This window comes from Corylus avellana, chromosome 1, assembly GCF_965113065.1.
Source record: "Corylus avellana chromosome 1, dhCorAvel1.hap1.2, whole genome shotgun sequence".
In the NCBI taxonomy this organism is placed as follows: domain Eukaryota; kingdom Viridiplantae; phylum Streptophyta; class Magnoliopsida; order Fagales; family Betulaceae; genus Corylus; species Corylus avellana.
Window position 1 is genome coordinate 8,098,412 of NC_142490.1, and position 24,159 is coordinate 8,122,570.

At 39.5% G+C, this 24,159-nt stretch overlaps 1 protein-coding gene across 1 annotated transcript in view; it reads right to left on the reverse strand.

Annotated features, from left to right (window-relative positions):
- ILA (putative protein kinase regulator ILITHYIA) overlaps positions 1–24,159 on the reverse strand; it is a 56,710-nt gene that overhangs the window by 15,763 nt on the left and 16,788 nt on the right. The window contains exons 16-30 of the mRNA XM_059583597.2: positions 23,076–23,201; positions 22,889–22,988; positions 22,612–22,781; positions 15,169–15,471; positions 14,973–15,089; positions 14,754–14,855; positions 14,517–14,666; positions 12,153–12,317; positions 11,905–12,081; positions 11,264–11,386; positions 10,963–11,043; positions 10,720–10,836; positions 9,969–10,141; positions 280–357; positions 53–200 (exon numbers count right to left, since the gene is read on the reverse strand). Of these exons, the coding sequence (XP_059439580.2) occupies positions 53–200; positions 280–357; positions 9,969–10,141; positions 10,720–10,836; positions 10,963–11,043; positions 11,264–11,386; positions 11,905–12,081; positions 12,153–12,317; positions 14,517–14,666; positions 14,754–14,855; positions 14,973–15,089; positions 15,169–15,471; positions 22,612–22,781; positions 22,889–22,988; positions 23,076–23,201 (2,130 nt within the window). The remainder of the gene's footprint in view (positions 1–52; positions 201–279; positions 358–9,968; positions 10,142–10,719; positions 10,837–10,962; positions 11,044–11,263; positions 11,387–11,904; positions 12,082–12,152; positions 12,318–14,516; positions 14,667–14,753; positions 14,856–14,972; positions 15,090–15,168; positions 15,472–22,611; positions 22,782–22,888; positions 22,989–23,075; positions 23,202–24,159) is intronic.

The window sequence follows — 24,159 nt, forward strand, 5'->3', positions numbered from 1 at the left end:
ATACATGTACATAAAACAACAATAGATAATAAATTAATAATGAAATCAGCACCTTTAGAAGAGATGGAAGGACAAGCTTCACCCCCTGAGCACTAAGTTGAGACATCATGGCACGAGCAGCACATTCCGCAGCTTCACGAACTGCTACAACTTGATCAGAGAAAGAAACCAAAAGTAATGGCAACATTTGAATCACATACCTGAACAAGCAGTATATCAGTTAAACAATCTAATTGGTGAACAAATCAATTTTTTGGCCATAGAGAACTGCCTACTTACGGTTCAAACAATCTTCCAAGTGTCTCACAAAGGCACTCAAATCCCAGTAAGGCTCCTTCACGACATTTTGCGGAATTCCTGTATTTAAAAAGATATGCCAGATCAATAACAGAAATTTTTCTTGCCTTCAAATTCTAAAGACTTGACTTCTGAAAATTCACTACGACTGCAGTCTCCTATAAGGCCAAAAAAACTTAGTCAAAGTAAATTTGACCAAGTTTGCAAATTTCAAAAGCAGACCTACCTTCAAAATTGAAATCAAGAGAAAGACAACCCACTATATGTTATGACACTCATGTCTTGTACGTAATCCATATGGGCAATACTCGGAACACTTTTAACCAATGAACCGAATTACATGGTCCTAATATAGGAGGTTCTTCTAGGAACCAACATAACACAACTTGATCAACTTATTCAATTAGTTGAAGCAACCTAAATTGAACAGCACCTTAGTCGTTTATAAACTTGTTTGGCAGAAAGGTGCTCTTTATGGGTGGCACAAACTAACCAATTGCTTATTCACTTGGCAGCAGTCATGACATATCTGTATCCAGACATTTTAGTAGCTTCCCCAGAAATATCCAATACTTCGTACACACCTCCATTAATTTATATTATTATTTTTAAATTCCAAAATTTGGAGACTTCTTCAATATCTTTAAATAAATATCAGGTACAGCTTGAAAATTAGTTGATAATGTTTTTCGGTATAGAATAGGATGCTTTTGTTGCGGCTCACTTGGAGTTTCATGATGGTTCAAAAACCGAGAACCGCACCGAAGATATGCAATGAACTATCTAAGAGTACCATTTCCCCCCAAATACACACCTACTCAGCATACACAACAAAAAGTCCCAATTCATATGATCATAAGCTTTTTAACCGAGAACGGCACCGAAGACATGCAATGAACCACACCGAACACCCGGCTCAATAGACCTTAACCTACCATCAAGGCATTCATTGGCAATTAGAACAGGATCTAGGATTTGCCTACCTCTTATGAATGCATTCTATGACTTAGAGATAATCTTCTCTAACACCATCTCAAGCCCATTTCCTAAAATCTTAGCAAGAATTTTGTAAAAGCCGCCCCCACAAGACTGACCGGCGAAAATCCTTGAGGTCAACAACCCCTAAAATCTTTAGAATTGAGGGCAATAAACGTAGCATTAAGGCTCCTCTTAAACTTGCCACTAGCATTAAACTCATGAAAAACCTTCGTGATATCCTCTTTTGAAACATCCCAGGAAACTTGGAGGAACACCATGAAGAATCCGTCAGGGCCCAGCACCTTGTCACCATTCATAGCTTTCACTACCGCCCTCACCTCCTCTTCCTCAAAATCTCTCTCCAAATAACTAGCCCCGGCCTCCTCAGTGGAATCGAAGAAAAGGTCATCTACCAACAGCAACCAACTAAATTGTTCAGTGTATACCTTTTAATAAAACTGGACAATGCGCTCGCTGATGTCAATCCATTTGGTCGAAATAGTACCATCAATCAACAAGGAGTCGATGGAATTCTTCCTTCTATTGGAGTTAACCAGAGTGTGAAAAAACTTAGTACAATTATCACCCTCCCTTGACCATAACACCCTGGATTTCTGCCTCCAACTCGGCCCCACCATGAGAATAGCTCTCTCTAACTTGCTAACAATTTTTTCCTTCTTGATTTTCTCCTCAATGCCTAAGGCCCTTTCTTCTTCAAGAACATAAAAAACATGTAGCTCTTCCAAAAGGATCTTCTTGTTCCTTTCTACATTTCCAGACACCTCCTCGTTCCATCTTTTTATATCAATTTTCAAGGCCTTGAGCTTGCTAGCTAAAACAAAGATTGGTGAAACTTGAAAATGATAAGAGTCCCACCAGTGTTTCACCTTGGCCACAAATCCTTCACACTTTAACAACATGTTTTCAAATTTGAAAGACCTACTACGCCTTAGAACGGTACCACAATCAAGGAGGATTGGGAATGATGTAACCAAAGTCTAGGGAGCATCCTCTAGGATACAGTAGGAAACTGGGCTTCCCAAACCAGAGAAATAGAATTTATCAATCCTAGACCAAGCAAGAGTCCCAATTATTCGACCAAGTAACAACTCTGCCAACAAGCAGTAAGTCAGTCATGCCCTCATAAAAAATGAAGTCAGCGAACTCCATCATCGCAGGGCATAAACGAGCTTCTCCCTACCTTTCACTGGGGATAAAGGTAACATTAAAATCACCCCTACACACCAAGGCAAATTCCACCAACTAAGCAAGCCAGCCAACTCACCACAAAGAGTCCTTCTATCCCTGATAGAATTGGGAATATAGACACCCGCAAAAGCCCAGAAGGAAAGATCTTCAACGTTTCTAAAGCTAACAATCAAGGCGAATTCCCCCACACACTCATCTATCTACTCCACCACCCTTCTATCCCACATAATCAAAATACCACCTGAAGGCTGAAGCGCCGCTGGAGTCTAAGCAACACCAATCCACATGATAACAACTCCACAAGCATCGCACAACACTAAGAGACATAACTTCAAGCTTACTTTCTACACCTCATTCCCTGTCATGTTGCAAGAAAATAAAAAATAAAAAAATAAAAACTTAAAGGCCCCTATCTATGCCTTTTCCACAGCTTAAATTGTCACCTTTGGCATCATAATTGATGGAACACTTGAATCTTCTTAGCTCCCTGCTGCATCAAGAGAGAGAAGTTGAGTCCTCAAGACGACGAGACTTTGGCATCATAATTGATGGAGCACTCGAATCTTCTTAGCTCCCTCTGCTGCATCAAGAGAGAGAAGTTGAGTCCTCAAGAGGACGAGACTTTTGAATAACTGACAGAAGAGCCATAAACTGCTTCTCATGACCCACACAAGAGATCCCCACGAACAGATAAGTCTCCTTCACACTTTGCCAAACCCAATCCGAGTAGTCAGAATTGCCCAACATAATACAGGGATAAAAAGACAAAGGTGAGTAGAGGACCTCCCCAGTCCCATCCAACCCATTCAAGTGGCATATAGCAACTTCTTTACCCTTCCCCACCTTTTGTTGTTCACCCCCTTCGCAGCCATAACCAAATCTGAGCTAGCTTGCACAAAGCAGACGTTAGGGGAAGAAACCTCCTCAGAAGAACAGGCAATATCTTTTTTTTTTTATACCCATACACGACAGATAAATAGGCCAACAACCATTCCCATCCGGGAAGTTAGAATTAGCAAAGAATTAAGGAAGAAAATCTCTCTCTCACTCTCATCCACCTCCGCCTTAGTGCCGGCGAGTGGGTGGCGCGTGAGTCCTGATTTAGTGTCTAGTATTTAGATAGTTTTGTTCATGGATGGTCCGAGGAGGTGGTCCGTGGAGTCCAAAGTGTTTGAGGTGCTGATTAAGGGAGGAGCATCAGGGGTAAGGATCTTGGAAAAAAGCAAAAGGAGGCATAAGTCTATTTTCCTGCAGAAGGACGAACTGCTGTTGTTGGTGCGGATAGTGGAGGACTTAGTGGTAGTGGAAACCTCAGAGGTATTTTGGGATCAATCCAGAGCAGGGTATCCACGGATTATTGCTCAGAAATGTTCCAACAGACATGGGCGTTTCCTGACAATAGAAGAATTCGATGGTAGGCATAGGTGTGGTTCAATCATAATTCCAGAAGGAAGATATGGTCAAGGCTGGGAACGATTCATCAGGGAGGTGTGTATCGCGAAATCATCTCTTTGTGCGGGAAGGGAGGACAGGGAGGGGAAGAAAGATAAGGAGGGGGTGGGAAGAAGAAGCTTCACGGAGGAGTGTTTTAATTCTTTTCATGAACCAATTGCTAGGGTGCCTAGTTGGTTGAAAGAGGTTTCTGCCGAGAGGGACAAGCGAGAACGTGCTTCTGTCAACCAGGGGCCGGGTTCGCTTCAGGTCAATGCCCCGGTGAAGGTTGTCGGTGGCGGAGGGGAGGGCCCTAAGAGGACCTTTTCTGCTGTTGTGGCGGGAACGATCAACCCAAAGGAAGGGGAGATGTCGGGGAAGATCAATAAAACTCCGACGAGTTGCTCATTTCCGGTGAGTGTTTGGTGTCCCTCGGAGGAGAAGACAGCTTCGAAATTTGGAGCAGATCACGTGAAGGAAGGGGAGAGGGATGGCTGCCACGATGCACAGTCCCTCTTTCGTGTAAAGATGGAACTATTAAATGTGAAGGAGTCGTTGAACAGGCTACAAGGGGAGGTAGAGTTGGGTTTGGAAAAGCTAGATATTGTTTTTAAATATCTAGAAAGTCAGAACACTCTACCCAAGGCGGGAGGCGTTGGTGAAGGTGAACAGGTATTAGGGGTCATACACACCCTAGGCACGGCCCAACACAAGTCTAAGGAGTGGCCCAAGTCGAATCAAGGACAGCCCAAGCAAGAGTTCCAGACCTACTATAGGAGGAACAAGCCTCGGCCCAAACTGGGCTCCAATCTCCATAAGGGCCCGGTTATCTTGGCTCGGCCGTTGCAAGCCAGTGTGGAGAAGGAGTCGGAGGCGAGGACTTTGGAGAGAGGGGAGGAGTCGCGAGCTGGAAAGGAGCCGGTGAGAACGCTGGACGACACGCAGGACTCCTCGGCAGCCAGTCCCAGAGCTCCGGTGAGCGTCATCGGCACTGCTGAAATGCTCGTTTTCAGGTCGCTTCACTCTGTGAAGGAGAGTCACGCTGCTTCACGCATGTCGATCGTCCCTGCGGACATGACCGAGGCGCCGATGAGAGAGGACTCGCCTAAAAAGGAGCGGGCGAGGATGAATTAGGAGAGGGGGGGAGGTTGGGGTGATGGCGCGATGGTGGGTACCCCTGCTCAGGCTAAGTCGACGATGAGTTCCGCCTCGAGCCCTCGAGGTAATTCGCAGATGGACTCACTTTCTGTCGACTCTCCTTCTCCAATTCTCGCCCACGATGATCAAGGTGTTTCAAAGGGTGGGTCGAGTGGCTCTGGTTGGGGGATTTTGGGGGAGAAGCCTGTAAGGTGGAAGCCGTTGGAGTGCTCTGGGGTGTTGCTGGAACAGCCTTAGGTGTGGAATTATCAGGGTTCGGCTTGGTGGAACAACTTTCGGGTGGTTCTGTGATGGGTATTCTGGGCACGGCACCGGGGGTAAATTTGGGCTGAGATTCCCCTGCAGTAGTGATATCCTCGACCCAGGTGTCCCGTGTTCCAAATTCATTGAATGAGGATCTGATGGAGGGTCAAGAGAAGGTTTTCAGGTTTATCGTGTGATGGAGATGAAAGGAAGCTCAAAGCCACCATTGGGATGCTTATGACTGATCAAAAGGACAATGAAATGGAAGAGGAGGATACATTTGCAGTCAAAAAAGGTGAGAGAGAGCTAACTAATTTGCAATATTCGGTTAATTTTTTGGATTATGCTGGGAAGGAGAGGATTAAGGGGAGGGTCAAGCGAGTTAACTCATGAAGCTCAAGATTATTTCATGGAATGTGAGGCTTGAATGAGAGGGTGAATTTGTTTAAAAGCTGGAAGGCAGATTTAATTTGTGAAAGGTTGAGGGTTAGAAATCTGCTTAAAAGCTGGAAGGCAGATTTAATTTGTTTTCAAGAGACCAAATTGGATTGTATTTCAATCAGCTTAGTGAGGAGTGTTTGGGGCTGCCCGTATATGGAGTGGTGCTATGTTCCTTCTCGAGGGGCGTCGGGTGGCATTTTGCTCATGTGGGATAAGAGGGTAGTAGAGAAGATTGATGCTGTTTTGGGCAGTTATGTGGCGGATGGTCTTGTTTGGGCGTTCGCGGGGGTGTATGGGCCTAACAGAGTTAATTCCAGACGTCTTCTTTGGGAGGAGCTGGCAGGGGTTATGAGCTGCTGGGATATGCCGTGGTGTATTGGTGGGGACTTCAATGTTACTCTTTATCCAAGCGAAAGATCGAGGGGAGTTTATTCTCGAGCTGCCATGAGGGATTTTGGTGAATTCATTTCGAAGCAAGGCCTCATGGACCTTCCCTTAGTTGGGGGGATCTCCACTTGGTCCAATAGTCGCTCTTGGTCTAGGCTTGACCGGTTTCTAGTTTCTACGGATTGGGAGGTTGGTCATCCGGATCTGCGACAAAAGAGGATGCTTCAGGTTTGCTCCGACCATGCTCCTATTATGCTAGAGAGCAATTTGTTTTTGGGAGGTAAAAGACCCTTCAAATTTGAGAATATGTGGCTAAAAGCGGAGGGTTTTGTGGATAAAGTCCGTAGTTGGTGGGACTCGTATGATTTTCATGGCACCCCGAGTTACATCCTTTCTAAGAAGCTGCAAGCCCTCAATTGGGACATTAAGAGATGGAATGACCAAGATTTTGGCAATGTGGGGGTGATTATTAAGGCTTGCATGGATGATCTTAAAGCTCTTGATAGGGCGAAAGAAGAGAGGGGCTTATCTACCGAGGAGATTGAGAGGAAAAGGGTGTTTGCCAAAGAGCTAGAATCCTCCCTCCTTCAAGAAGAAATCAATTGGAGGCAAAAATCTAGGATCCGTTGGTTGAAAGAGGGGGACAAGTGCACGAGATTCTTCCATCGGATTGCTAATGCCAATCGCAGACAGAATTACATTGAGTCATTGAATATCAATGGCTCTATATTTACGGATCAAGAGGCTATTAGTAATCATATCACCAACTTTTATGAGTCGCTTTTCACGGAGTCTCTCAGTTGGAGACCGAGGTTGGATAATCTTCACTTCGACAGATTGGATGTTGGTGAGTCCTCTAGTTTGGAAGTTCCTTTTGAGGAAAGGGAGGTATGGGAGGTGGTTCAAAAAATGAATAGGTACAAGGCGCCAAGCCCGGATGGTTTTTCTATGGCTTTCTTCCAGGATTGTTGGGAGGTGATCAAAAGGGACATTATGCCTGTTTTTGCAGAGTTCTATGATAGAGGTAAATTTGAAAAAAGCCTTAATGCTAGTTTTTTGGCTCTTATTCCGAAGGCTCAGGGGGCTTCCGATCTGAAGAACTTCCGTCCTATTAGCCTTGTGGGGGGGATCTACAAGATTATAGCTAAGGTGTTAGCCAATAGAATGAGGAGAGTTATGGATAGGGTCATATCCAATTCTCAGAATGCTTTCATCAAGGGAAGACATATTTTGGATTCAGTTCTTATAGCCAATGAATGTCTTGATAGCCGTATCAGAGAAGGGGATCCCAGCCTCTTGTGCAAGTTGGATATGGAAAAGGCTTATGACCATATGAACTGAAAGTTTTTACTCTATGTGTTAAGAAGGTGCAGCTTTGGCGAGAAATGGTGCTTATGGATTGAACATTGTATATCGTCTGTGCGGTTTTCAGTTTTGATCAATGGCTCTCCTTCCGGCTTCTTTGAGAGTTCGTGTGGGGTGAGACAAGGTGATCCCCTCTCACCTTTTTTATTCATCTTGGTTATGGAGGCGTTCAGCAGGATGATTAATGTTTCCATCAGCAGGGGTTTCATCAATGGTTTTTATGTGGGTGCCGGAGAGTCGGAACGGGTTGTTGTTTCTCATCTTCTTTTTGCAGATGATACATTGGTTTTTGTGGGGCTTCTCCTGACCAAATCAGATTCATTAAAGCCCTTCTTATTGGCTTTGAGGCGGTTTCTGGGCTAAAAGTAAATCGAGCCAAATCGGTTTTGGTCCCTGTTGGAGGTGCGGGTGAGGCGGGTGAGTTGGTTGGCATTCTGGGTTGTGGCACCGGTTCTTTGCCTTTGAAGTATCTGGGTCTTCCTCTTGGGGCTTCTTTCAAGCTTTTGGCTATTTGGAAAGACATGATTGAGAAGATTGCTAGAAGGTTGGCCCCCTGGAAACGCTCGTATTTGTCCAAGGGAGCTAGGCTCACTCTCATCAAGAGCACTTTATCCAACCTTCCCACTTACTTTTTGTCTCTCTTTCCTATCCCTATCTCCGTGGCGAATCGCATTGAGAAGATTCAACGGGATTTTCTTTGGGGGGGGCTCAACGATGAGTCTAAGATCCACTTGGTTAGCTGGCACGACGTGTGTAACCCGATTTCGGAAGGCGGTTTAGGGATCCGGAGTCTGCGGTTTTTTAACCAAGCTCTTTTGGGGAAATGGTTGTGGAGATTTGCCAATGAGGAAGAGGCTTGGTGGAGAAGGATTTTAGTAGCAAAGTATGGGGTGACCAGGGGTGGTTGGCGTTCTAAAGTTCCTGGTGGTTCGCATGGGGTGGGGTTATGGAAACATATTTGCAGGGGTTGGAGTTCGTTTCAACGTCATTTCAGATTGGATCCTGGCTTGGGGCTGAAAGTCAATTTTTGGGAGGATTTTTGGTGCGCCGATTTGTCCCTCAAGGAAGCTTTTCCCGGCCTTTTCAATATAGCTAGCAACAAGGCTGCCTCCATTGCAGACATCAGGGAGAGTATAAATGGTATGATTCCTTGGAATGTTATAAATGGTATGATTCCTTGGAATGTTACCTTTATTCGAAGAATTCATGATTGGGAGGAGGCGGCTTTAGCCTCCCTTCTCTCGCTCTTGTATTCGCTCTCGTTGCGAGGGGAAGCGGAAGATCGTATGTGGTGGATTCCTTCTAGAAAAGCGAAGTTTGAGGTTCGCTCCTTTTACAGGAAGATTGTTCTTACAGAGCCCATCCATTTCCCTTGGAAAAGTATTTGGCGCACTAAGGTTCCTTCGAGAGTGGCTTTTTTTGCTTGGTCAGCCGCCCTTGGGAAATCCCTTACTTTGGACAATGTTAGGAAGAGGGGCATTGTGGTGATTAATCGTTGTTGCATGTGTGAATCGGAAGGGGAGTCTGTGGATCATATCTTTCTTCACTGTGGGGTTGCGCGCTTTTTGTGGGATGTTGTCTTCTCTCGGTTCAACATGTGTTGGGTTATGCCTAGAAGCGTCAAGGAGATGTTAGCTAGTTGGTGGTCGGGATGTAAATCTCAAAGCGCGGTGGTGTGGAAGATGGTTCCCCTGTGTCTCATGTGGTGCTTATGGAAGGAAAGGAATGCTAGATGCTTTGATGATTTGTCGAGAAACCTTGAGGACATTGTACATTTCTTTTTGTATACGCTATATATGTGGACTGCAAGATGGCTTGCTCCCATAGAGGTCAATTTCCCTAATTTTCTTTTTATGTTTTCTTCTTTCTCTTCTTCTTAGTCGCTCTCTTGTATACTTCCTGTGTACTTGGGTTGCGCCCCTCTGCGCTCTTTAATGCATCATTACTTATCAAAAGAAAAAAACAACCATTCCCATCCAACCTTGCCGCAAAGACTATCCTCCCAGGGGTGAGACCGATCAGCCACGATACCGCTGACCAAGTCCATTTTCTTTAAAACTTTGTATCTTTAGACAATTGTTTATGTTTCTTCTTTGTCTATTGGTTATAGTGATTTCCTTACCAGTTTTGCTTCTTCTAGCTAGGTGCTTCCTCTTGTATACTTTTGGTGTACTTTGGGGTATCTTACGCTTTTAACGAATATTATTGATTACTTATCGAAGAAGGAACATAATCGTAAATGAAAAATAGAAAACATATTAAGGAATTACGCCGCATGTCTGAACTAACATTTAGACTAAGAATGCTTGCATGATTAAACCAGTATAAGGATGGAACGTCTAAAATGTAAGATATATAATATAAAATATTTCCAAGTAAAAGCAAGAGTATCTAAATAAAATAAAACATGAAGTATTAGGCCACCTACAATACAAATTGAAGAAACAGTTGAAGCTAACCTGTCTAAAAGACCTTCCTGCAGTACAACCACAATACCATACTTCTTCAAGCAAGAGATTCCAAATCCCTTAACCACCCCAGCAAGTCCAAAAGCTGCTCCACGGCGTTCCCCATACTTGTCGCTCTTCATCAATTGATCCAACAACAAAGAAACTAGAGTGCGTCCATCATCCTAACGTGAGAAATAAAAAATAAGTTGGCTAAAGAAAAAAATAGGTCGTGCTCAATACAAAGGTTTAAATCATTATATTAGATAATTTTGACCTTTGGAGTAATAATAAAAGATAAATTCAGAATGAACAGAACTTGAGGTTGAAAAAATTACGTCCTGAAAAAGTAACAATATCACCCTATTGACATTTTACTGCACTGTTCAAACACCAACACATATAACCCCTGATTGGAAGTGAAAACCATGGTACAGTTTTTTCTTCTTTCCAAACACTTATGTTGGACATAACTAACCATGTCTCTACTCATTACATTACCTAAAGACCAGGTAAAGCTATCAATTAAGCACAGACAGCAACAGCTAGTCATGAAATGTTTTTCCTATTAAGCAAGTCCACTTATGCCATGTAGTGACAAATAAATGTAACACCAAAACCTTTTCCCTGTCAACAGGAACCAATATTTAGTGGTATGCCAATCTTTTAAAAAGCATCTAAATTATCAGACTTAACTGCATTATGAGTTAACAAGGAAAGTTAAAGATTTCAAGTAGTATCTATAATCTCCCTTTTTACATACTTGCTTAGACTGCATTAATGGAGATAGGCACGCAGAGACAGCCCGTTGAACAGCTTCTGATGGAGTGTTTAACACATCCAACAATTTCTCAACAACAGCATGAACTTTAGGATCATCCTGTTCAATAAACATTATTTTTAATGTTCAGGGTAAGTGTTTCAAAAACCAACTTATTGCAACTAAAGCAGAAAACCACAACAAAAAAAAAAATTGTCAAATTCCACAAAATAGTAAGCTTCACACCTTTGCCAAATGTTTTGCCAAAGCTCCAGTGAAGATAACCACACCCTCACGCACCAAATCATATTTTTCTTCATCTGACGCCTAAGAAAGAAAAACAAAGGAATTGAAAGGTTCTGAATTACTTTTATATATGACTGCAGTTATGCCTGCCACTCAACAAGGGATATTAATACTATGGGAACATAAGCATAGCTCCGATTGCTGTTTGAGCAAAAACATTTCTAATAACATCACACCCCGTATTAAAAAAATATAAATAAAACATAAATAAAAAACATTTCTAGTCACAACAAGAACTAACCGTTTTGTTTAAGTAGTTCTCAAAAATTGGAAATAACAATGACACATTCTCCCTCCCATGCTTGTCAATGATCAGGATACCAGCATTAATCATTCTACCTCGAACATCTGCATTAGGATCAGCCTGCATAATCAAAAGCATCATTTTAATATACATTTTCGCTTATGATAACGATACTTCTAAGCCTTGAAGATGATTCCAAACAAACGAAAAATAAAACTTAATAAACTAATAATGAAACTCTTACGCAGAAAAGACTCTTGTTCTTTCCTTTTTTGCGACAAATAATTTTTTATAAGTAATCAACATACATCATTAAAAGCCTAAGGTGCCCCTAAGTACACAAGAAGTATAACGAAGCACCTAGCTAAAAGGAGCAAAAAGAACAAAAAAATCACTATAACTGATTGTCAAAGGAGACACATAAGCAATTATCCACAGATACTAAGATCTGAAGAATAAGGACTTAAATCTCCTCCAAAGTCATCTCATGGTCCTCAAAACTTATATCATTTCTTTCTCTCCATAACATGCATGTTTTATTATTTGCGACAAATAATAAAATATTTTAAATCAAGAATACATGCATTGGGAAGAATAGAGTAAGTTTCATGCTCCGAGAAGACCGTTGGAGATCTTACCAATGCTCGTGATATGAGAAATGTCATAACAACAGGAAGGTCTTTGGTTCTCAAAACATCAGCAGCAGAATGTAAGGCCAATGCTATTCCTTGTCGGCCCAGCCAACCCGCATCAATATTTTCATCTCCAAATGCAGCATCACGGATATACAAAGAAAACAGAGTGGAAAGAGACTCCTGAAAAGGTCAACAAAACATAAGAAAACTATAATGTTAAAGCAGGATTGAAGATGTATAATTAGACAAACCTGTATACAATCAGGGTTTTCATCCAAAGCAGCAGCTAATGCCTCCGCAGCAGCCAAGCGCACATTATAATTACAATGTGAAAGCGCTTTGAACAGTCCTGAATAGTCAGTCCCATAGGCATGCCCATAGCGATCCCATATATCCTCTGCAGCTTCTGCAATTGACTGAAACAAGTTGAACATCAAGATAACAAAGTGAAATGAGTTATGTGAAGGAGCAATAAAAACTTTTTTGATTAAGTGAAACAATATAAATTCAACAAGCAGAAAAACAGGAATACTGATGCTGCAAAGAAATGTTTACACTGAATACAAGAAACAATCATCAATTGAAATAAAATTAATATGTCAAAATTAGAACTTCACATAGATCACATATAATGAAATCAGAATTCAATAGCCCCAACGACTTTCTGGACAAAGATTTATACCAGAGACAGGATCAGCATTTATTCACATCTATTGAGGAGGGCATATTGAATAAGCAGAGAAGTATGGAAAGTGTTAAAGTTCCAAGTTCCAGATAATCACCTTATATTTTAAAGCAAGTGCAGAAAGAGAAATGAAAAGAATTTCCTGCTCTTATCAGTAAAATTGCAAGCTAAGATCCTTTTTCCAAATTTTTTAACTCAGCAAACCAAAGGCATGCATCAATTTCTTCCCATGATTAGCGCATGCTCAAAGAAAGTAGATTTAAAGAGATCCAAACTTTTTAATTGTACATTTATTCATTACAATTTGCATTACCCTGTACTTTACTTCCAAACAAGTAGTAATATGTAACTATACGTATATATGCATAGTAATTAAGCATCACTAGTAATTAAGGAATGCTAGATGCTTTGAGAACTCCACTAGGACCATAGAGGAATTGACCCATTTCTTCTTCTTTACTTTGTATTCCTAGACAGCATCTTGGCTTGCTCCTATAGGGATTAGTTTCTCTGATTTCCTTTTTCATTTTTCTCCCTCTTAGGCGCTCTCTTTTATACTTCCCGTGTATGTGGGTTGCGCCCCTCTGTGCTTTTTATATCATTATTACTTATCAAAAAAAATTAAGCATCAACTTAATTATTGTCAATTTTATGATTTTTACCGACCATAACAAAGAGAGATTTCTTGGATAAGAACCAAATCACCAAACCAAGTACCATATAGAACAAGTAACTAAATATTTTCTAGAACAAGGATAATAAGCATCCATATAAGGGTCATCATCCAATGCTGGTCCCACCTAATTGGAGTTCATATATCAAACAAAGCAGAAATCATACAAGGCTTTAACCAGTCCTACAATAACATTTTTTTACAGGTTTAAATGTCGCCAAAGCCTCTTTGAAGCACATAAGGCATCCAGTTACATAAGACTTAGCCACTCTCATGCTCCATCTCAACTCCTTTGGCAAGAAGTTACCACCCGTTGCAAATGACACAAAATACTTAGTTGTATTCTAGGTACAATTAGTTCCATCTTGCTTCGTAACTGATAATCTGCATGCTTTTGACGTTCAACTCATGTTTTGGATGAAAAAACTAAATCATTTTTTCAGAAATAATAAACAGCTCATTCTGTAACTGAACATATATCTAACCAATGATGACGAGAGAGAACAAAAGTAAAAGTATAGACAGAGTACCAGCCAGATTGACTAAAAACTTTTAAGAGGGTTTTAGACTTCAAATATAACTTTCCCTAACAGCATCACTGGAACCACATAAGAGTTCAGGAACTTATCCAGGAATGAGAAGTGTTCTGGCATGCAATTTCAATCAATATCGAGCTCTACTAGAAAAAACTACAAGATATTCTAGATTATAAGCAAACCAACAAAATCAACAAAAACACAATAAAACATCATCTTAGAATCTAAGCACAGTGCAGGGAGCAATATAATGATGACTGCATTGGACATGATAAACAGAGGAAATGATCATGATGTACATAAAGAGTAATGGTAGAAGTCTCTCTTGTGTCTCTCCAATAATGAGGTGGCTTTTAAAATCATAATTTGATCAAAATTCAATAGTGATTAATTGCAGACCCAATGGTAATTTTAAAAGCCACATCGTTCTTTTTTTATCAAATGGTGATTTTAAAAGCCATATCGTTCTTAGAGGAACACAAGAGAGACTTGTACCATTACTCGTACATAAAACATGATTAAGGAGCCAGCAAACAAAAAAATGATTATAGAAATAAATACTCAATTATTGAACAAAAAGTTCAGCCCAACTGTTGACAGAACACAAACAGAAATATTCAAACCGTAAGAAAATAAAAAGAGTACTAACTGACTGCAATCCTGCTAAACCTCACAGAGAAATTTATTCTGAATTATGGGAACGACAATTAGCAACCCAAACCTTTTCGGGATCATGTAAAGCAATCCAAATGCTGGTTGCAACGTCAACATTCTCGGGAAGAGAACGGCCAGTTACAGCTGGAATGCATTTAACAGCATTTAAGCAAGCCATTCTTACATGAACATCCTTTGCATAAACTCCATTTAGAGCCTGTTAACACATTGAGAGATTGCATAAGCAACAGTATAGCCAAACACATTACAGGAACAATGTAAAAAAGAGTTTTAAGGTACATACAGGTGCCACTTCATTGGGTTGCAAACCTAGACTCAACTCATTTAACGCAGGACAAATAGATGCTTGATAAGCTGGAACAACACCGAGAACATGATAGAGAACCTGCAAATCAAAAATTGCACAATACAGCAAGCACTAAGTAACCAAGAAATGAAAGTTACATTATTCTGTGCGTGCATGTTTTTGTGTAAGATAAAAATGAAATTTTGGATATGTAACTGATAGCATTCGAAGTCTTGGAAGGGGTAATAAGGGATCCATGTGCAAATAAAGAATCCGAAGCACGTCATCATGCAGTCCTGTCTTCTTGGAGGATATCAGAATCCGCTCAATTATCTGATAAGAAATTTAAGAATTAGTAAAATCAAAGCTCACTGAACTGGATCAGTCATACATGATGAGTAGAAAAACTTACTGGGAAGACAAAAGTAAAGGAATCTACAGGAAGAGGTCCAGATTTACAAGACACTGACAAGCCATTTATTATTCGCTCAAAAAGCCCCAAGGATGGTCTATCATTAGCTTCTCCATCAGTAACTAATGGAATCAGATCCAACAAAACGCGTTCTTCCTCATTCACAATTAAGCGTAAAGCTGTAGCAATGTCAAGGGCCCAATTACAGAGAGGCAGAGCAGTGCATCTAGCCAGCTTCACCATTGTTTCATAGGCCACTTCACTTACTATTGGTGACCGTAATAAAGGATCAACAAATCTGACCTGATATAACATGAAAAATTAGGGCTTATACAGCCAAAAAGAAGGGGACATTCTCAAGAAGGAAAACAGAAAAGAAAAATATATATGCACTTACAAACATATTTATATACATATATAAGAAATAAACTACACGAGATCCAAGGGGAAAAACATAAGAACTGGATGAGTATATACCAAAAAGAGTGACTGATGAACAGGGAGTAGATCGCAGGTTGAAACACAGAGAAGTATATGCACACTGGAACAATTGTAAAATCAAATTTTAACCCAAAATGGTAATCTGGTGTAAAGGGAGCAATTTTCACATAGTTCATGGACTTGAACCAGACAGAGAAGGATCATCATGACAAAACACGCACTCTTGTCAAAGCCTCAGGCAGATAGAAAGCTAACTTGAATACTCAAACTAAAGTCACCATAAGCATCCAATCACCGAGTTCTAGCTGACCTGCAACCATGGTTTTCATTTTCTATTCTTTTCGCTTTTGGGTGGAATCCTTTCATTGTTTTATCAAGTACAGTAATATCTAGGCAAATATTGTTGTGATCTAACGCAGGTAAAAAAAAAAAAAAAACTTTTACAGATATGGGACGAAAAGAAAATAGCAGCCTTTTGGTACCGTAATATCTAAGCAAATATTGCTGTGACAAACAGTTCAACATGTTCATATCTACATACACGTATTATTGGTATCTGCTTTGTTAACAATCGATGAGGACTCAAATTTTGGTCAGCACTTAAGCAATTTAAAATGGTTGGCAAAACTTCCAACAGCTCTACTGCTTGTGGGTTGCACTAAATTGAGAACCTTCTTTCCAAATCAAGCCCCAGTCCAAAAGCTATATATTATTATGCAACTACCCAAAAAGCAATAGTTGGAGGCGAGAGCGATAGGATGAGATTTTTTGGAATTCTCAGATTGAATTCTAAAAATGAGAGACAGATCAGGTGTGGGTTTTACATGCTCGGAGCACCCGGATCTCACACCCCCTCTTCCATTCCCTGTTCGAATTCCGTAAATGGGTCCATTTGGACTCGATGTGTTAATTTTAGATAACTTTAGCAGCACCTTCAAAACGTGACTGTTAGGTGCTGCTAATCGAGAAGAAGTCAATATAACAGTGTGTATATGCTCTTAACCCATAGAATAACTGGCTAGAGTAAGGATTTGCAAGCAGAAACAGAAGGAAAAGAGTTCCATGTGGTGAGAAAGAGAGGGAAAATAAAGTAGGACTGCTGATAACAAGAAGAAAAAAAATGCTGCTGTAAAAACAGTTGGGGCGTCCCACCAATCATCCCGTTTTCGAGAAATTTGGACAAGAAATTTCAGATGATCTTCTTTTCCAGAGATGAAGGATCAAGTGCAATGAAACTGCCTCATTGTACGAGATTTGAATCCCTCATCCAAAGTGAACATATTGAAAGACAAGTCACACAAGTCTTGCAAAGATTTCCAAAACCAGAGCAGACTCTGGTCTTCCCAAGACTATAGTGCCTGAGAGGAATGTTAGGTTTATGAGCTATTTCTAGAAAGCAAAGTGTTACACGGTTATTATGAAGTTGAAATTCTCCACCACCTACCATCCCCAAACATATAGCCAGGCTGAAGGAGTTAATCGAAAGTAGGAAACCTTTAGAGATGTCTGGTGGGCGACAACAATAGGAATTGGGATTTGACTCTTCCTACAGCAAATTTTGCATACACTAGCTCTGTTATAGGTATATACGCATGAGTCCATTTGAATCTGAGCATTGTTGTAAGCCTAGGAGACCTTTAGACATTTTCTCGATGTCCCCACGTGCTAGAGTTTCTAAGTCAGTCTACGCATTTGCACGAAATATTCATGACTTGCATAATGAGATCAATACACAAATTCAAGAAACAAATGCCCGATATAAAATTGAAGCTGATTTATGTAGGTGTCTCAAAGAATTCAACATAGGGGATGATTCCATGTTCCAGATTAGATCCGAACAGTTTCCACTTGGATTCGTTTGAAAATTGCAAGCTCATAGTGTTGGACCTTTCAAAGTGTTGTCATGGGTCGGACCAAATGTGTATGTCATTCATGTTCCACCCGACCCTTGTATTAGCTCCACATTTAATGTAGAGGATCTAGTAGCTTATAAAGGCCACACAAAGAATATATGATCCTTTCAAGGACCCGTCTCCTGTCCTCAATACCAATCCTATACTTGATCCCATACAACCATCCTTTTCAAAGGCACATAAAGAATATATGTGTACTCCCTGTGTACTTGGGTTGCGCCCCTCTACGCTCTTTAATGCATTATTACTTATAAAAAAAAAAAAAGAATATATTGATGCTATTTTGGATGAGCATGTTGTTTTTGCTAGGGATGGAGGAGTTCAACATTTTGTAGTTCGTTGGAGGGGCCGGCTAGACTTGGAATGCACACGGATCACCAAGGACATGTTGTAGCATCTTGATCCTAAACTGAAGGGGTACTACCCAAGCTGCCAGGAGCTACACTTGACGGGGTCAAGTTCTTCCCAGTGTTCCCACCCTAAAAGAGTTGGTATGGACATTTGTTACATGACACTAATTACACATGTTTGGACCCCCAACGTCGGAGGATGACCCAAGCTATGACTTTGTGGGTGGGTGATTGAAGACTGGAGATTCTTATTTTTGGCACTTTTGATTATGTCACATTTTATTGTTATGTTATTTTATTTATCAGCCTTTAGGTTATGTTTACTAAGTTGGGCCTTATATTATTTTAAAGGGCTACTGGCTCCAGGGAAAATAGGGTAAGGATTTGTGTTAAAGTCTATCTAAACCTAATTTTTTATTGTTATTTGCAGCTTTTGGTGATTAAACAATGAATTGATGTCTTTTCTCCTCCTTTGTCTTCTTCTTTCTTTGGCTTCTTTCTCTTCCTTTCCCACTTCTTCTCTCCCCTTCAACTTTCTTCTTATTTCATTGTCGTCCGATATCATTTTTACAGCCGAAAAACCCTAGGGATACAGGCACTTGAATTCTGCAAATTCGAGCAATCTGAAAACCAATCTGATTGGATGCCTTAGAGCATGTTTGAGATTGCATTAGAAAATAAAACTTTTACAACCAAAACGTAGCTTTTTAGAAAAAGCTTCATTTTAAAGCTTTTCTCAAAAATGTGTTTTTTTTTTTGATAAGTAATCATGATATAAAAAAAGCGCAGAGGGGCGCAACCCATATACACGGGAAGTATAAACAGAGAGCGCCTAGGAGGGGGAGAAATGAAAAAGAAAATCAGAGAAACTAATCACTAAAGGAGCTAGCCAAGCGGCCGTCCAAGAGTAAAGCGTAAATAAGAAGAAATGAGTCAATTCCTCTATGGTCCTAGTGGAATTATCAAAACATCTAGCATTTCTTTCACTCCAAATACACCACATAAGACACAGAGGGATCATCTTCCAGTGTTTCGGCCCTTTTTAGAGTAAAAAAGTCAAATATGTACTTTTGGAGACCAAATAGACCAGCTTTTTGTTTGACACAATTTTCTAAGTAGTAAAAGTACTTTTTAAGCTCTCTAACGCAATCTCAAACACTCTTAATAGTCTGACAAAAAGAAAATCATACCTAGAATTAAACCTTAGACCAGGTCTAGCATGCACTTGTGGCTCGGAGCATGTTCTTGTTTTGATTTGTCCCCACCCATGCCTGGGTGTCGGTTTGTACTCGAACTAAATAAAAGCTCCGCCTGGTAATCAATTATGAATCGATGTAATGAAGACTCTTTTAAAGAACAGGCGGCATTCCTCAAGTGGACCCGGCAAGTGGCGATCGGCATCCAAGCTTTACTAACTAATAAGGGTGAGGGGCCAGCAAGTGGTGATTGAAAAACTCACCAAATATCGCAGACCGGGATTTCTACAGATTTCAGACCCCTGAAAGTTAATGTGGTTGGACCCCTTATGGATATGATCAAGAGGAGTGCTATACATGGTTTTTAAGCTTAAGAAGTCTAATTTCAGGTGATAATAAGATTGAAATTTGGATTAAATTGAAACAGTGAGATTAAAAACGAATAGAGGCTGCTGGAATTCTAGCAGTGAGGTCTCTGGGTTAGGCTAAAGTTTAGGACTCATAAGACCTTATCTTGGCTCGACGCAAAGCTCAAAAGAATGCTCTTTCAAAGAATTAAAACCCTAGGTAAAGATCATAGAACTCCGCACGGATTGACCGTGCCGATTGAGCAAAGTCAAAACAGCTCTTGCTGAAAATTTCAGAAAATCCAGCATTGTATGTCACTGCTTTGGGCAATGGTAGCAGATCGATCCAGTGGAGTTTAGGGCTCATACCACAACCTAAAGAGAGATCTTTCCTTGTCCTAACAACCTTAGAAAACTAAGACTCATAGCAGTTGTATAGACTGCATGGCAGAGAGATAAGTGAGACCTGTACAGTTAAGGTCTCAGTATGTCAGGTTAAGGATATGATGAAACATGTTGTGAAATGATTAGAAAACTGATTTAAGCTTTTTTGATAAGTAATAAGAAGTTTTATTAAAAGCGTAAGGCGCCCCTACGCACACTAGAAGTATACAAGCGGGAACGCCTAACTAGAAAAAGAAAAGAGAAAGCCGAAGCTCACCCACAAAAAACCCCAACAAAAACCCTCAAGAAACAAATACTCAAAAAATCCCTAAGCCCTCAAAACCCACACAAATCGTTACTTCACAATAGAAAACTGATTTAAGCTTTTAAAAGGAAAGATCCGGATCTGAAGCAGAAAAGAAAAAATGAGATATTAAGGCTTAGGAACAGAGAGGGAAAACAAAGGAATAACCATTAGGGTTTAAAAATTAGGGTAAACACCCTTTTGGTACCTTGGTTTTAACAACTTTATTTTTCCCACCTAGATTTCATTTTGTGTCACATATGATACCTAGGTTATGGCTAAATACTAAAGTGATACCTCTGTCAATCTTCTGTTAATAAAACTAACGGATTTCCACCCCTTTTGCAATTAGGGGTGACCGAATCACCCCCAAGGCCCTAGGGCCGGTTCGGCCACCCCTATTTTTGGCCAATGGGGCCACCCTCTAATTGCATTTGGAAGTGAAAATCTATTAATTTTATTAACGAAATATGGACGGAGGTACCATCTCCGTATTTAATCATAACCTAGGTCTCATTTATGATACAAAATGAAACCTAGGTGAAAACAAAATAAAGGTGTTAAAACCAGATACTAAAAAGGTATTTAACCCTAAAAATTATTATGTGTACCATTAGAATGTGATTATTAATCATTATTCTTTAAATTCTTCTAAGCACCAGAATAATCAATTTTGGACATCCAAGAGGTAAACGTAAATCAGTAAGAAGTTGAGGTAAGTGGGTTTCATTAAACTAACTATTTTTTATTACAAACGCCCAAAGTGTTTATAAAAATCAAGTTTTGAAATATTTGCATTATATAATGTTTCATGAAAGATTGTATTTGATGCATGAAATTGGGTAATTCAAACCGGACATAAAATTTCCTCCAAACCAGTTTGGAAGAAATTTCCTCCAACCCACTCTAATAAATGTCAAGTGTCCTCTAACATGTGAGACGCACATGTTTTCTTTAACATTCTTAACAGTAATTTACAACCAAAATATTGATTTTTGAGGAACTCAAACATATTAGAAGACAACTTAGCATTTATTAGAGTGGGTTGAAGGAAATTTCCTATCGAGGAAATTTGTGTCCATTCAAACCTATCATTTTATGATGATATGCAAGTAAAAGAATGATGCATTGTTTTTTTTTTTTTTTTGATAAGTAAAGAATGATGCATTGTTACCATGATTTTATACATGAAATTTTCTGTTCATGATTAGGAAAAGTATGTACATACTATAAATGATGTTTTAAACGTTACAAAAATGTTATGCATGTGATTATGATGGAAAAAATGTTATATATGATTTATTTTCTCTATATTGCATTTATGGTGAGTGTCTTAAATGATTGTTAAAAACCCCAAGGCAGAGTGAGGAAAATGAAACAAAATTTACAGTGCTGTCAGTATTAAGGTGAGATTTAGTGCACCCACACTGAAGAACTTTTACATGAAAGTGTGAATTTTAAGGATAGTTTTCAGAGGAGCTAAATGAAGAGGAATTGTTAATAAGGATCTCCATTCTTCAAATGACGCTCTTTCCTCTTATCAAAGGAAGCATGAGCATCACCAATGTTGGATCGCATAACCCAGTCATACAAGGTGTAATATGAAGACGAGTGAATGGCCAAAACAAGTTCTCATGAAAAAAGTTTTTATGTATAACTCATATATGTTATATAAAATGTATTTTATCTTGCCTATTACTCTTTTCAAAATGTTAAATGATTATTTAATATGCAAAAAGTTTAACATGTCCTATTGTTGGGTTGACACTGCACACAGTTTAATCATACTTACTGTCAACTCACCCCTTCATTATTCCCAACTTTCAAACAGTGACGGGGTTGGTATAAAGGATTACGCCACCCCTCAGTTGGGAGTGGCTGCACGAGCCACCCTCCAGTGGGGGGTGGCTGCATGAGCCACCTCCCGGAGGGCGGCAGCCACCCCTCCACATCTTTTTTTTGCTTTTCTTTTGGAATTTGTTTATTAAATTTTTTTAATAACTAAAAAATAATTCTTTAACATCAGGCATGGGATGTCGCAAAACTGCTTGTGTGGCATTAATCCCGTTAATGCTATGTAAGCAGTTTTGGACAGGAGTTAAAGTGAAAACCCTAAGGAGTTAAAATTTGGATTTAAAAACCGAGGGAGTAAATTGAAATTGCGCAAGCACATGAGGAGTTTTAACCAAATTTCCTTTTCTAAATTTTTTTATAAGTAAGAAGTGAACTATACACTTGTATTTTTTCAAAATAAGCATGTTTAGTATTTGTTTCTTTGAAAATAAAACCAAACAATTTTGTTAAGTGGGCCCCACATAATACATTTTCTCAAATGTGAATCCTACATAAAACGACTTCACATCCACAAAAGAACACTTCTCACATTTATATCACATCAAAACACTTTCCCAAAACCAAAAATCACTTTCCAAAACCAGTATTAAACATACCCTATACTATTAATTTATCAACAAAAGAAAGATCAAGATAGGCAAGTGAGACACAAACCAGGGAAGGTAATTGACTGTGTGCAAATACAGGATTGGCAGTGGCCATCTCCCCAAGAGCTCTCAGCACCAAAGACAAATTTTTCTGTATTTCTCGAACCTTCTCACGTATAGATGCCTCCTCTCTTAGCAGCAACTCACGTGCCTCTTCTTTTCCAGTCTTACCCTTATCTAAATGGATCAAAATGAACCCCCAAAAAAAAAGCATATTATGAAAAATTACTAATGCTAGGAAAACGAATTAGACCAAAACCAAAAAAGATGAAACAGTAACATGCCAGCTTTCTTTGTTGCTTTCCCAATATCCTTTTTCCCAACACCAGCAGCTTCTCTACTAGCCGGTTCTCTCCTTGCTGAATGATTAGAACTGATATGATCCTGGGAAGAAATAGGTATAACTAACACTGAAAAGAGGGGGGGAAACACAGAAAAGAAAAATTAACAAAGAAGAAACTCTAAAAGAACCATGTCATCTTGGTCTTCATACGTCCGAAAACGACCCTTTGCTTGTTTTGTGTTCTTAGTAGCAACGGACTCTGCAACATAAATACCTTGCTCACTGGAAAGCGTTCCTTCAGGAGTATGAAAAACCTGAAACGTTACGAGAAAAATGGAAGCAGATGTCATATAATCTCAAAAATATTAAAACACAAAAATAGAGAAGATGCTTAAAGAAAATGTTACTTAATGCAAAGAAAGAAAAAACCAAATATGAAATGGGCGTACTTTTAGTGTTATGGAACATGTTTCCTTTTTGAAGTAGAGAGCACATTTTAAAGTAAAGAAGAAAAGGAAAGAATATACTTAAAAGAAAAACCCAATGAGAACCAAAAAAAAAAAAAACTTTACAAGAATGGTATGACAAATTGTAGAATTATAAACTGGAAAAATTAAAGCCTTCCAGAGAATGATATCCAGTAAATTTGAAGATTTCTGATAAATTAATACCATGTTTTAGTTGATGTAATTTGAACTCAACTCAAAAAATTAGCAATCCAATTATAGAAAGATATCTTGAAGGACAAGGAGACACTATATGAAGCCCAAGAATTACCCAGGCATACCCTCACCTGCAGAATATAAGGTCTACAACTTTCACACGCACCAAAAATTTACCATAAAATTCATCATTGGTTTTCGTTGACCTTGAGTATTAGTACTAAGAAAAATTACACAAGCTCAACGTTACAGTAACCACAGAGAAGGTAAAAGCAACTGAGTTTCCAACACTTGATATTATCAACTTATGAAGTACTAGAGAACATTTGATGAACTAGCACCTGCAGTAGTGCCTACCTATAGGCTAGACTGGACTTCCAATGAATCTGCTTCAATGCCAAAGGTTACTAGATCCGAGGACAATGTCCATGGCACAAATAAGTGACTACTTATTCTCAAAACCATGTTTTTAAGGGCATCTTCTCAACTTCTTTACTAGCATTAACTCCAGACTAATTAATTCTCTTTCTCCCCTCATCTGAACTCAATTAAGGTAAAAGCAACTGAGTTCCCAACATTAGATTCTATCAGCTTATGAAATAATAGAGAT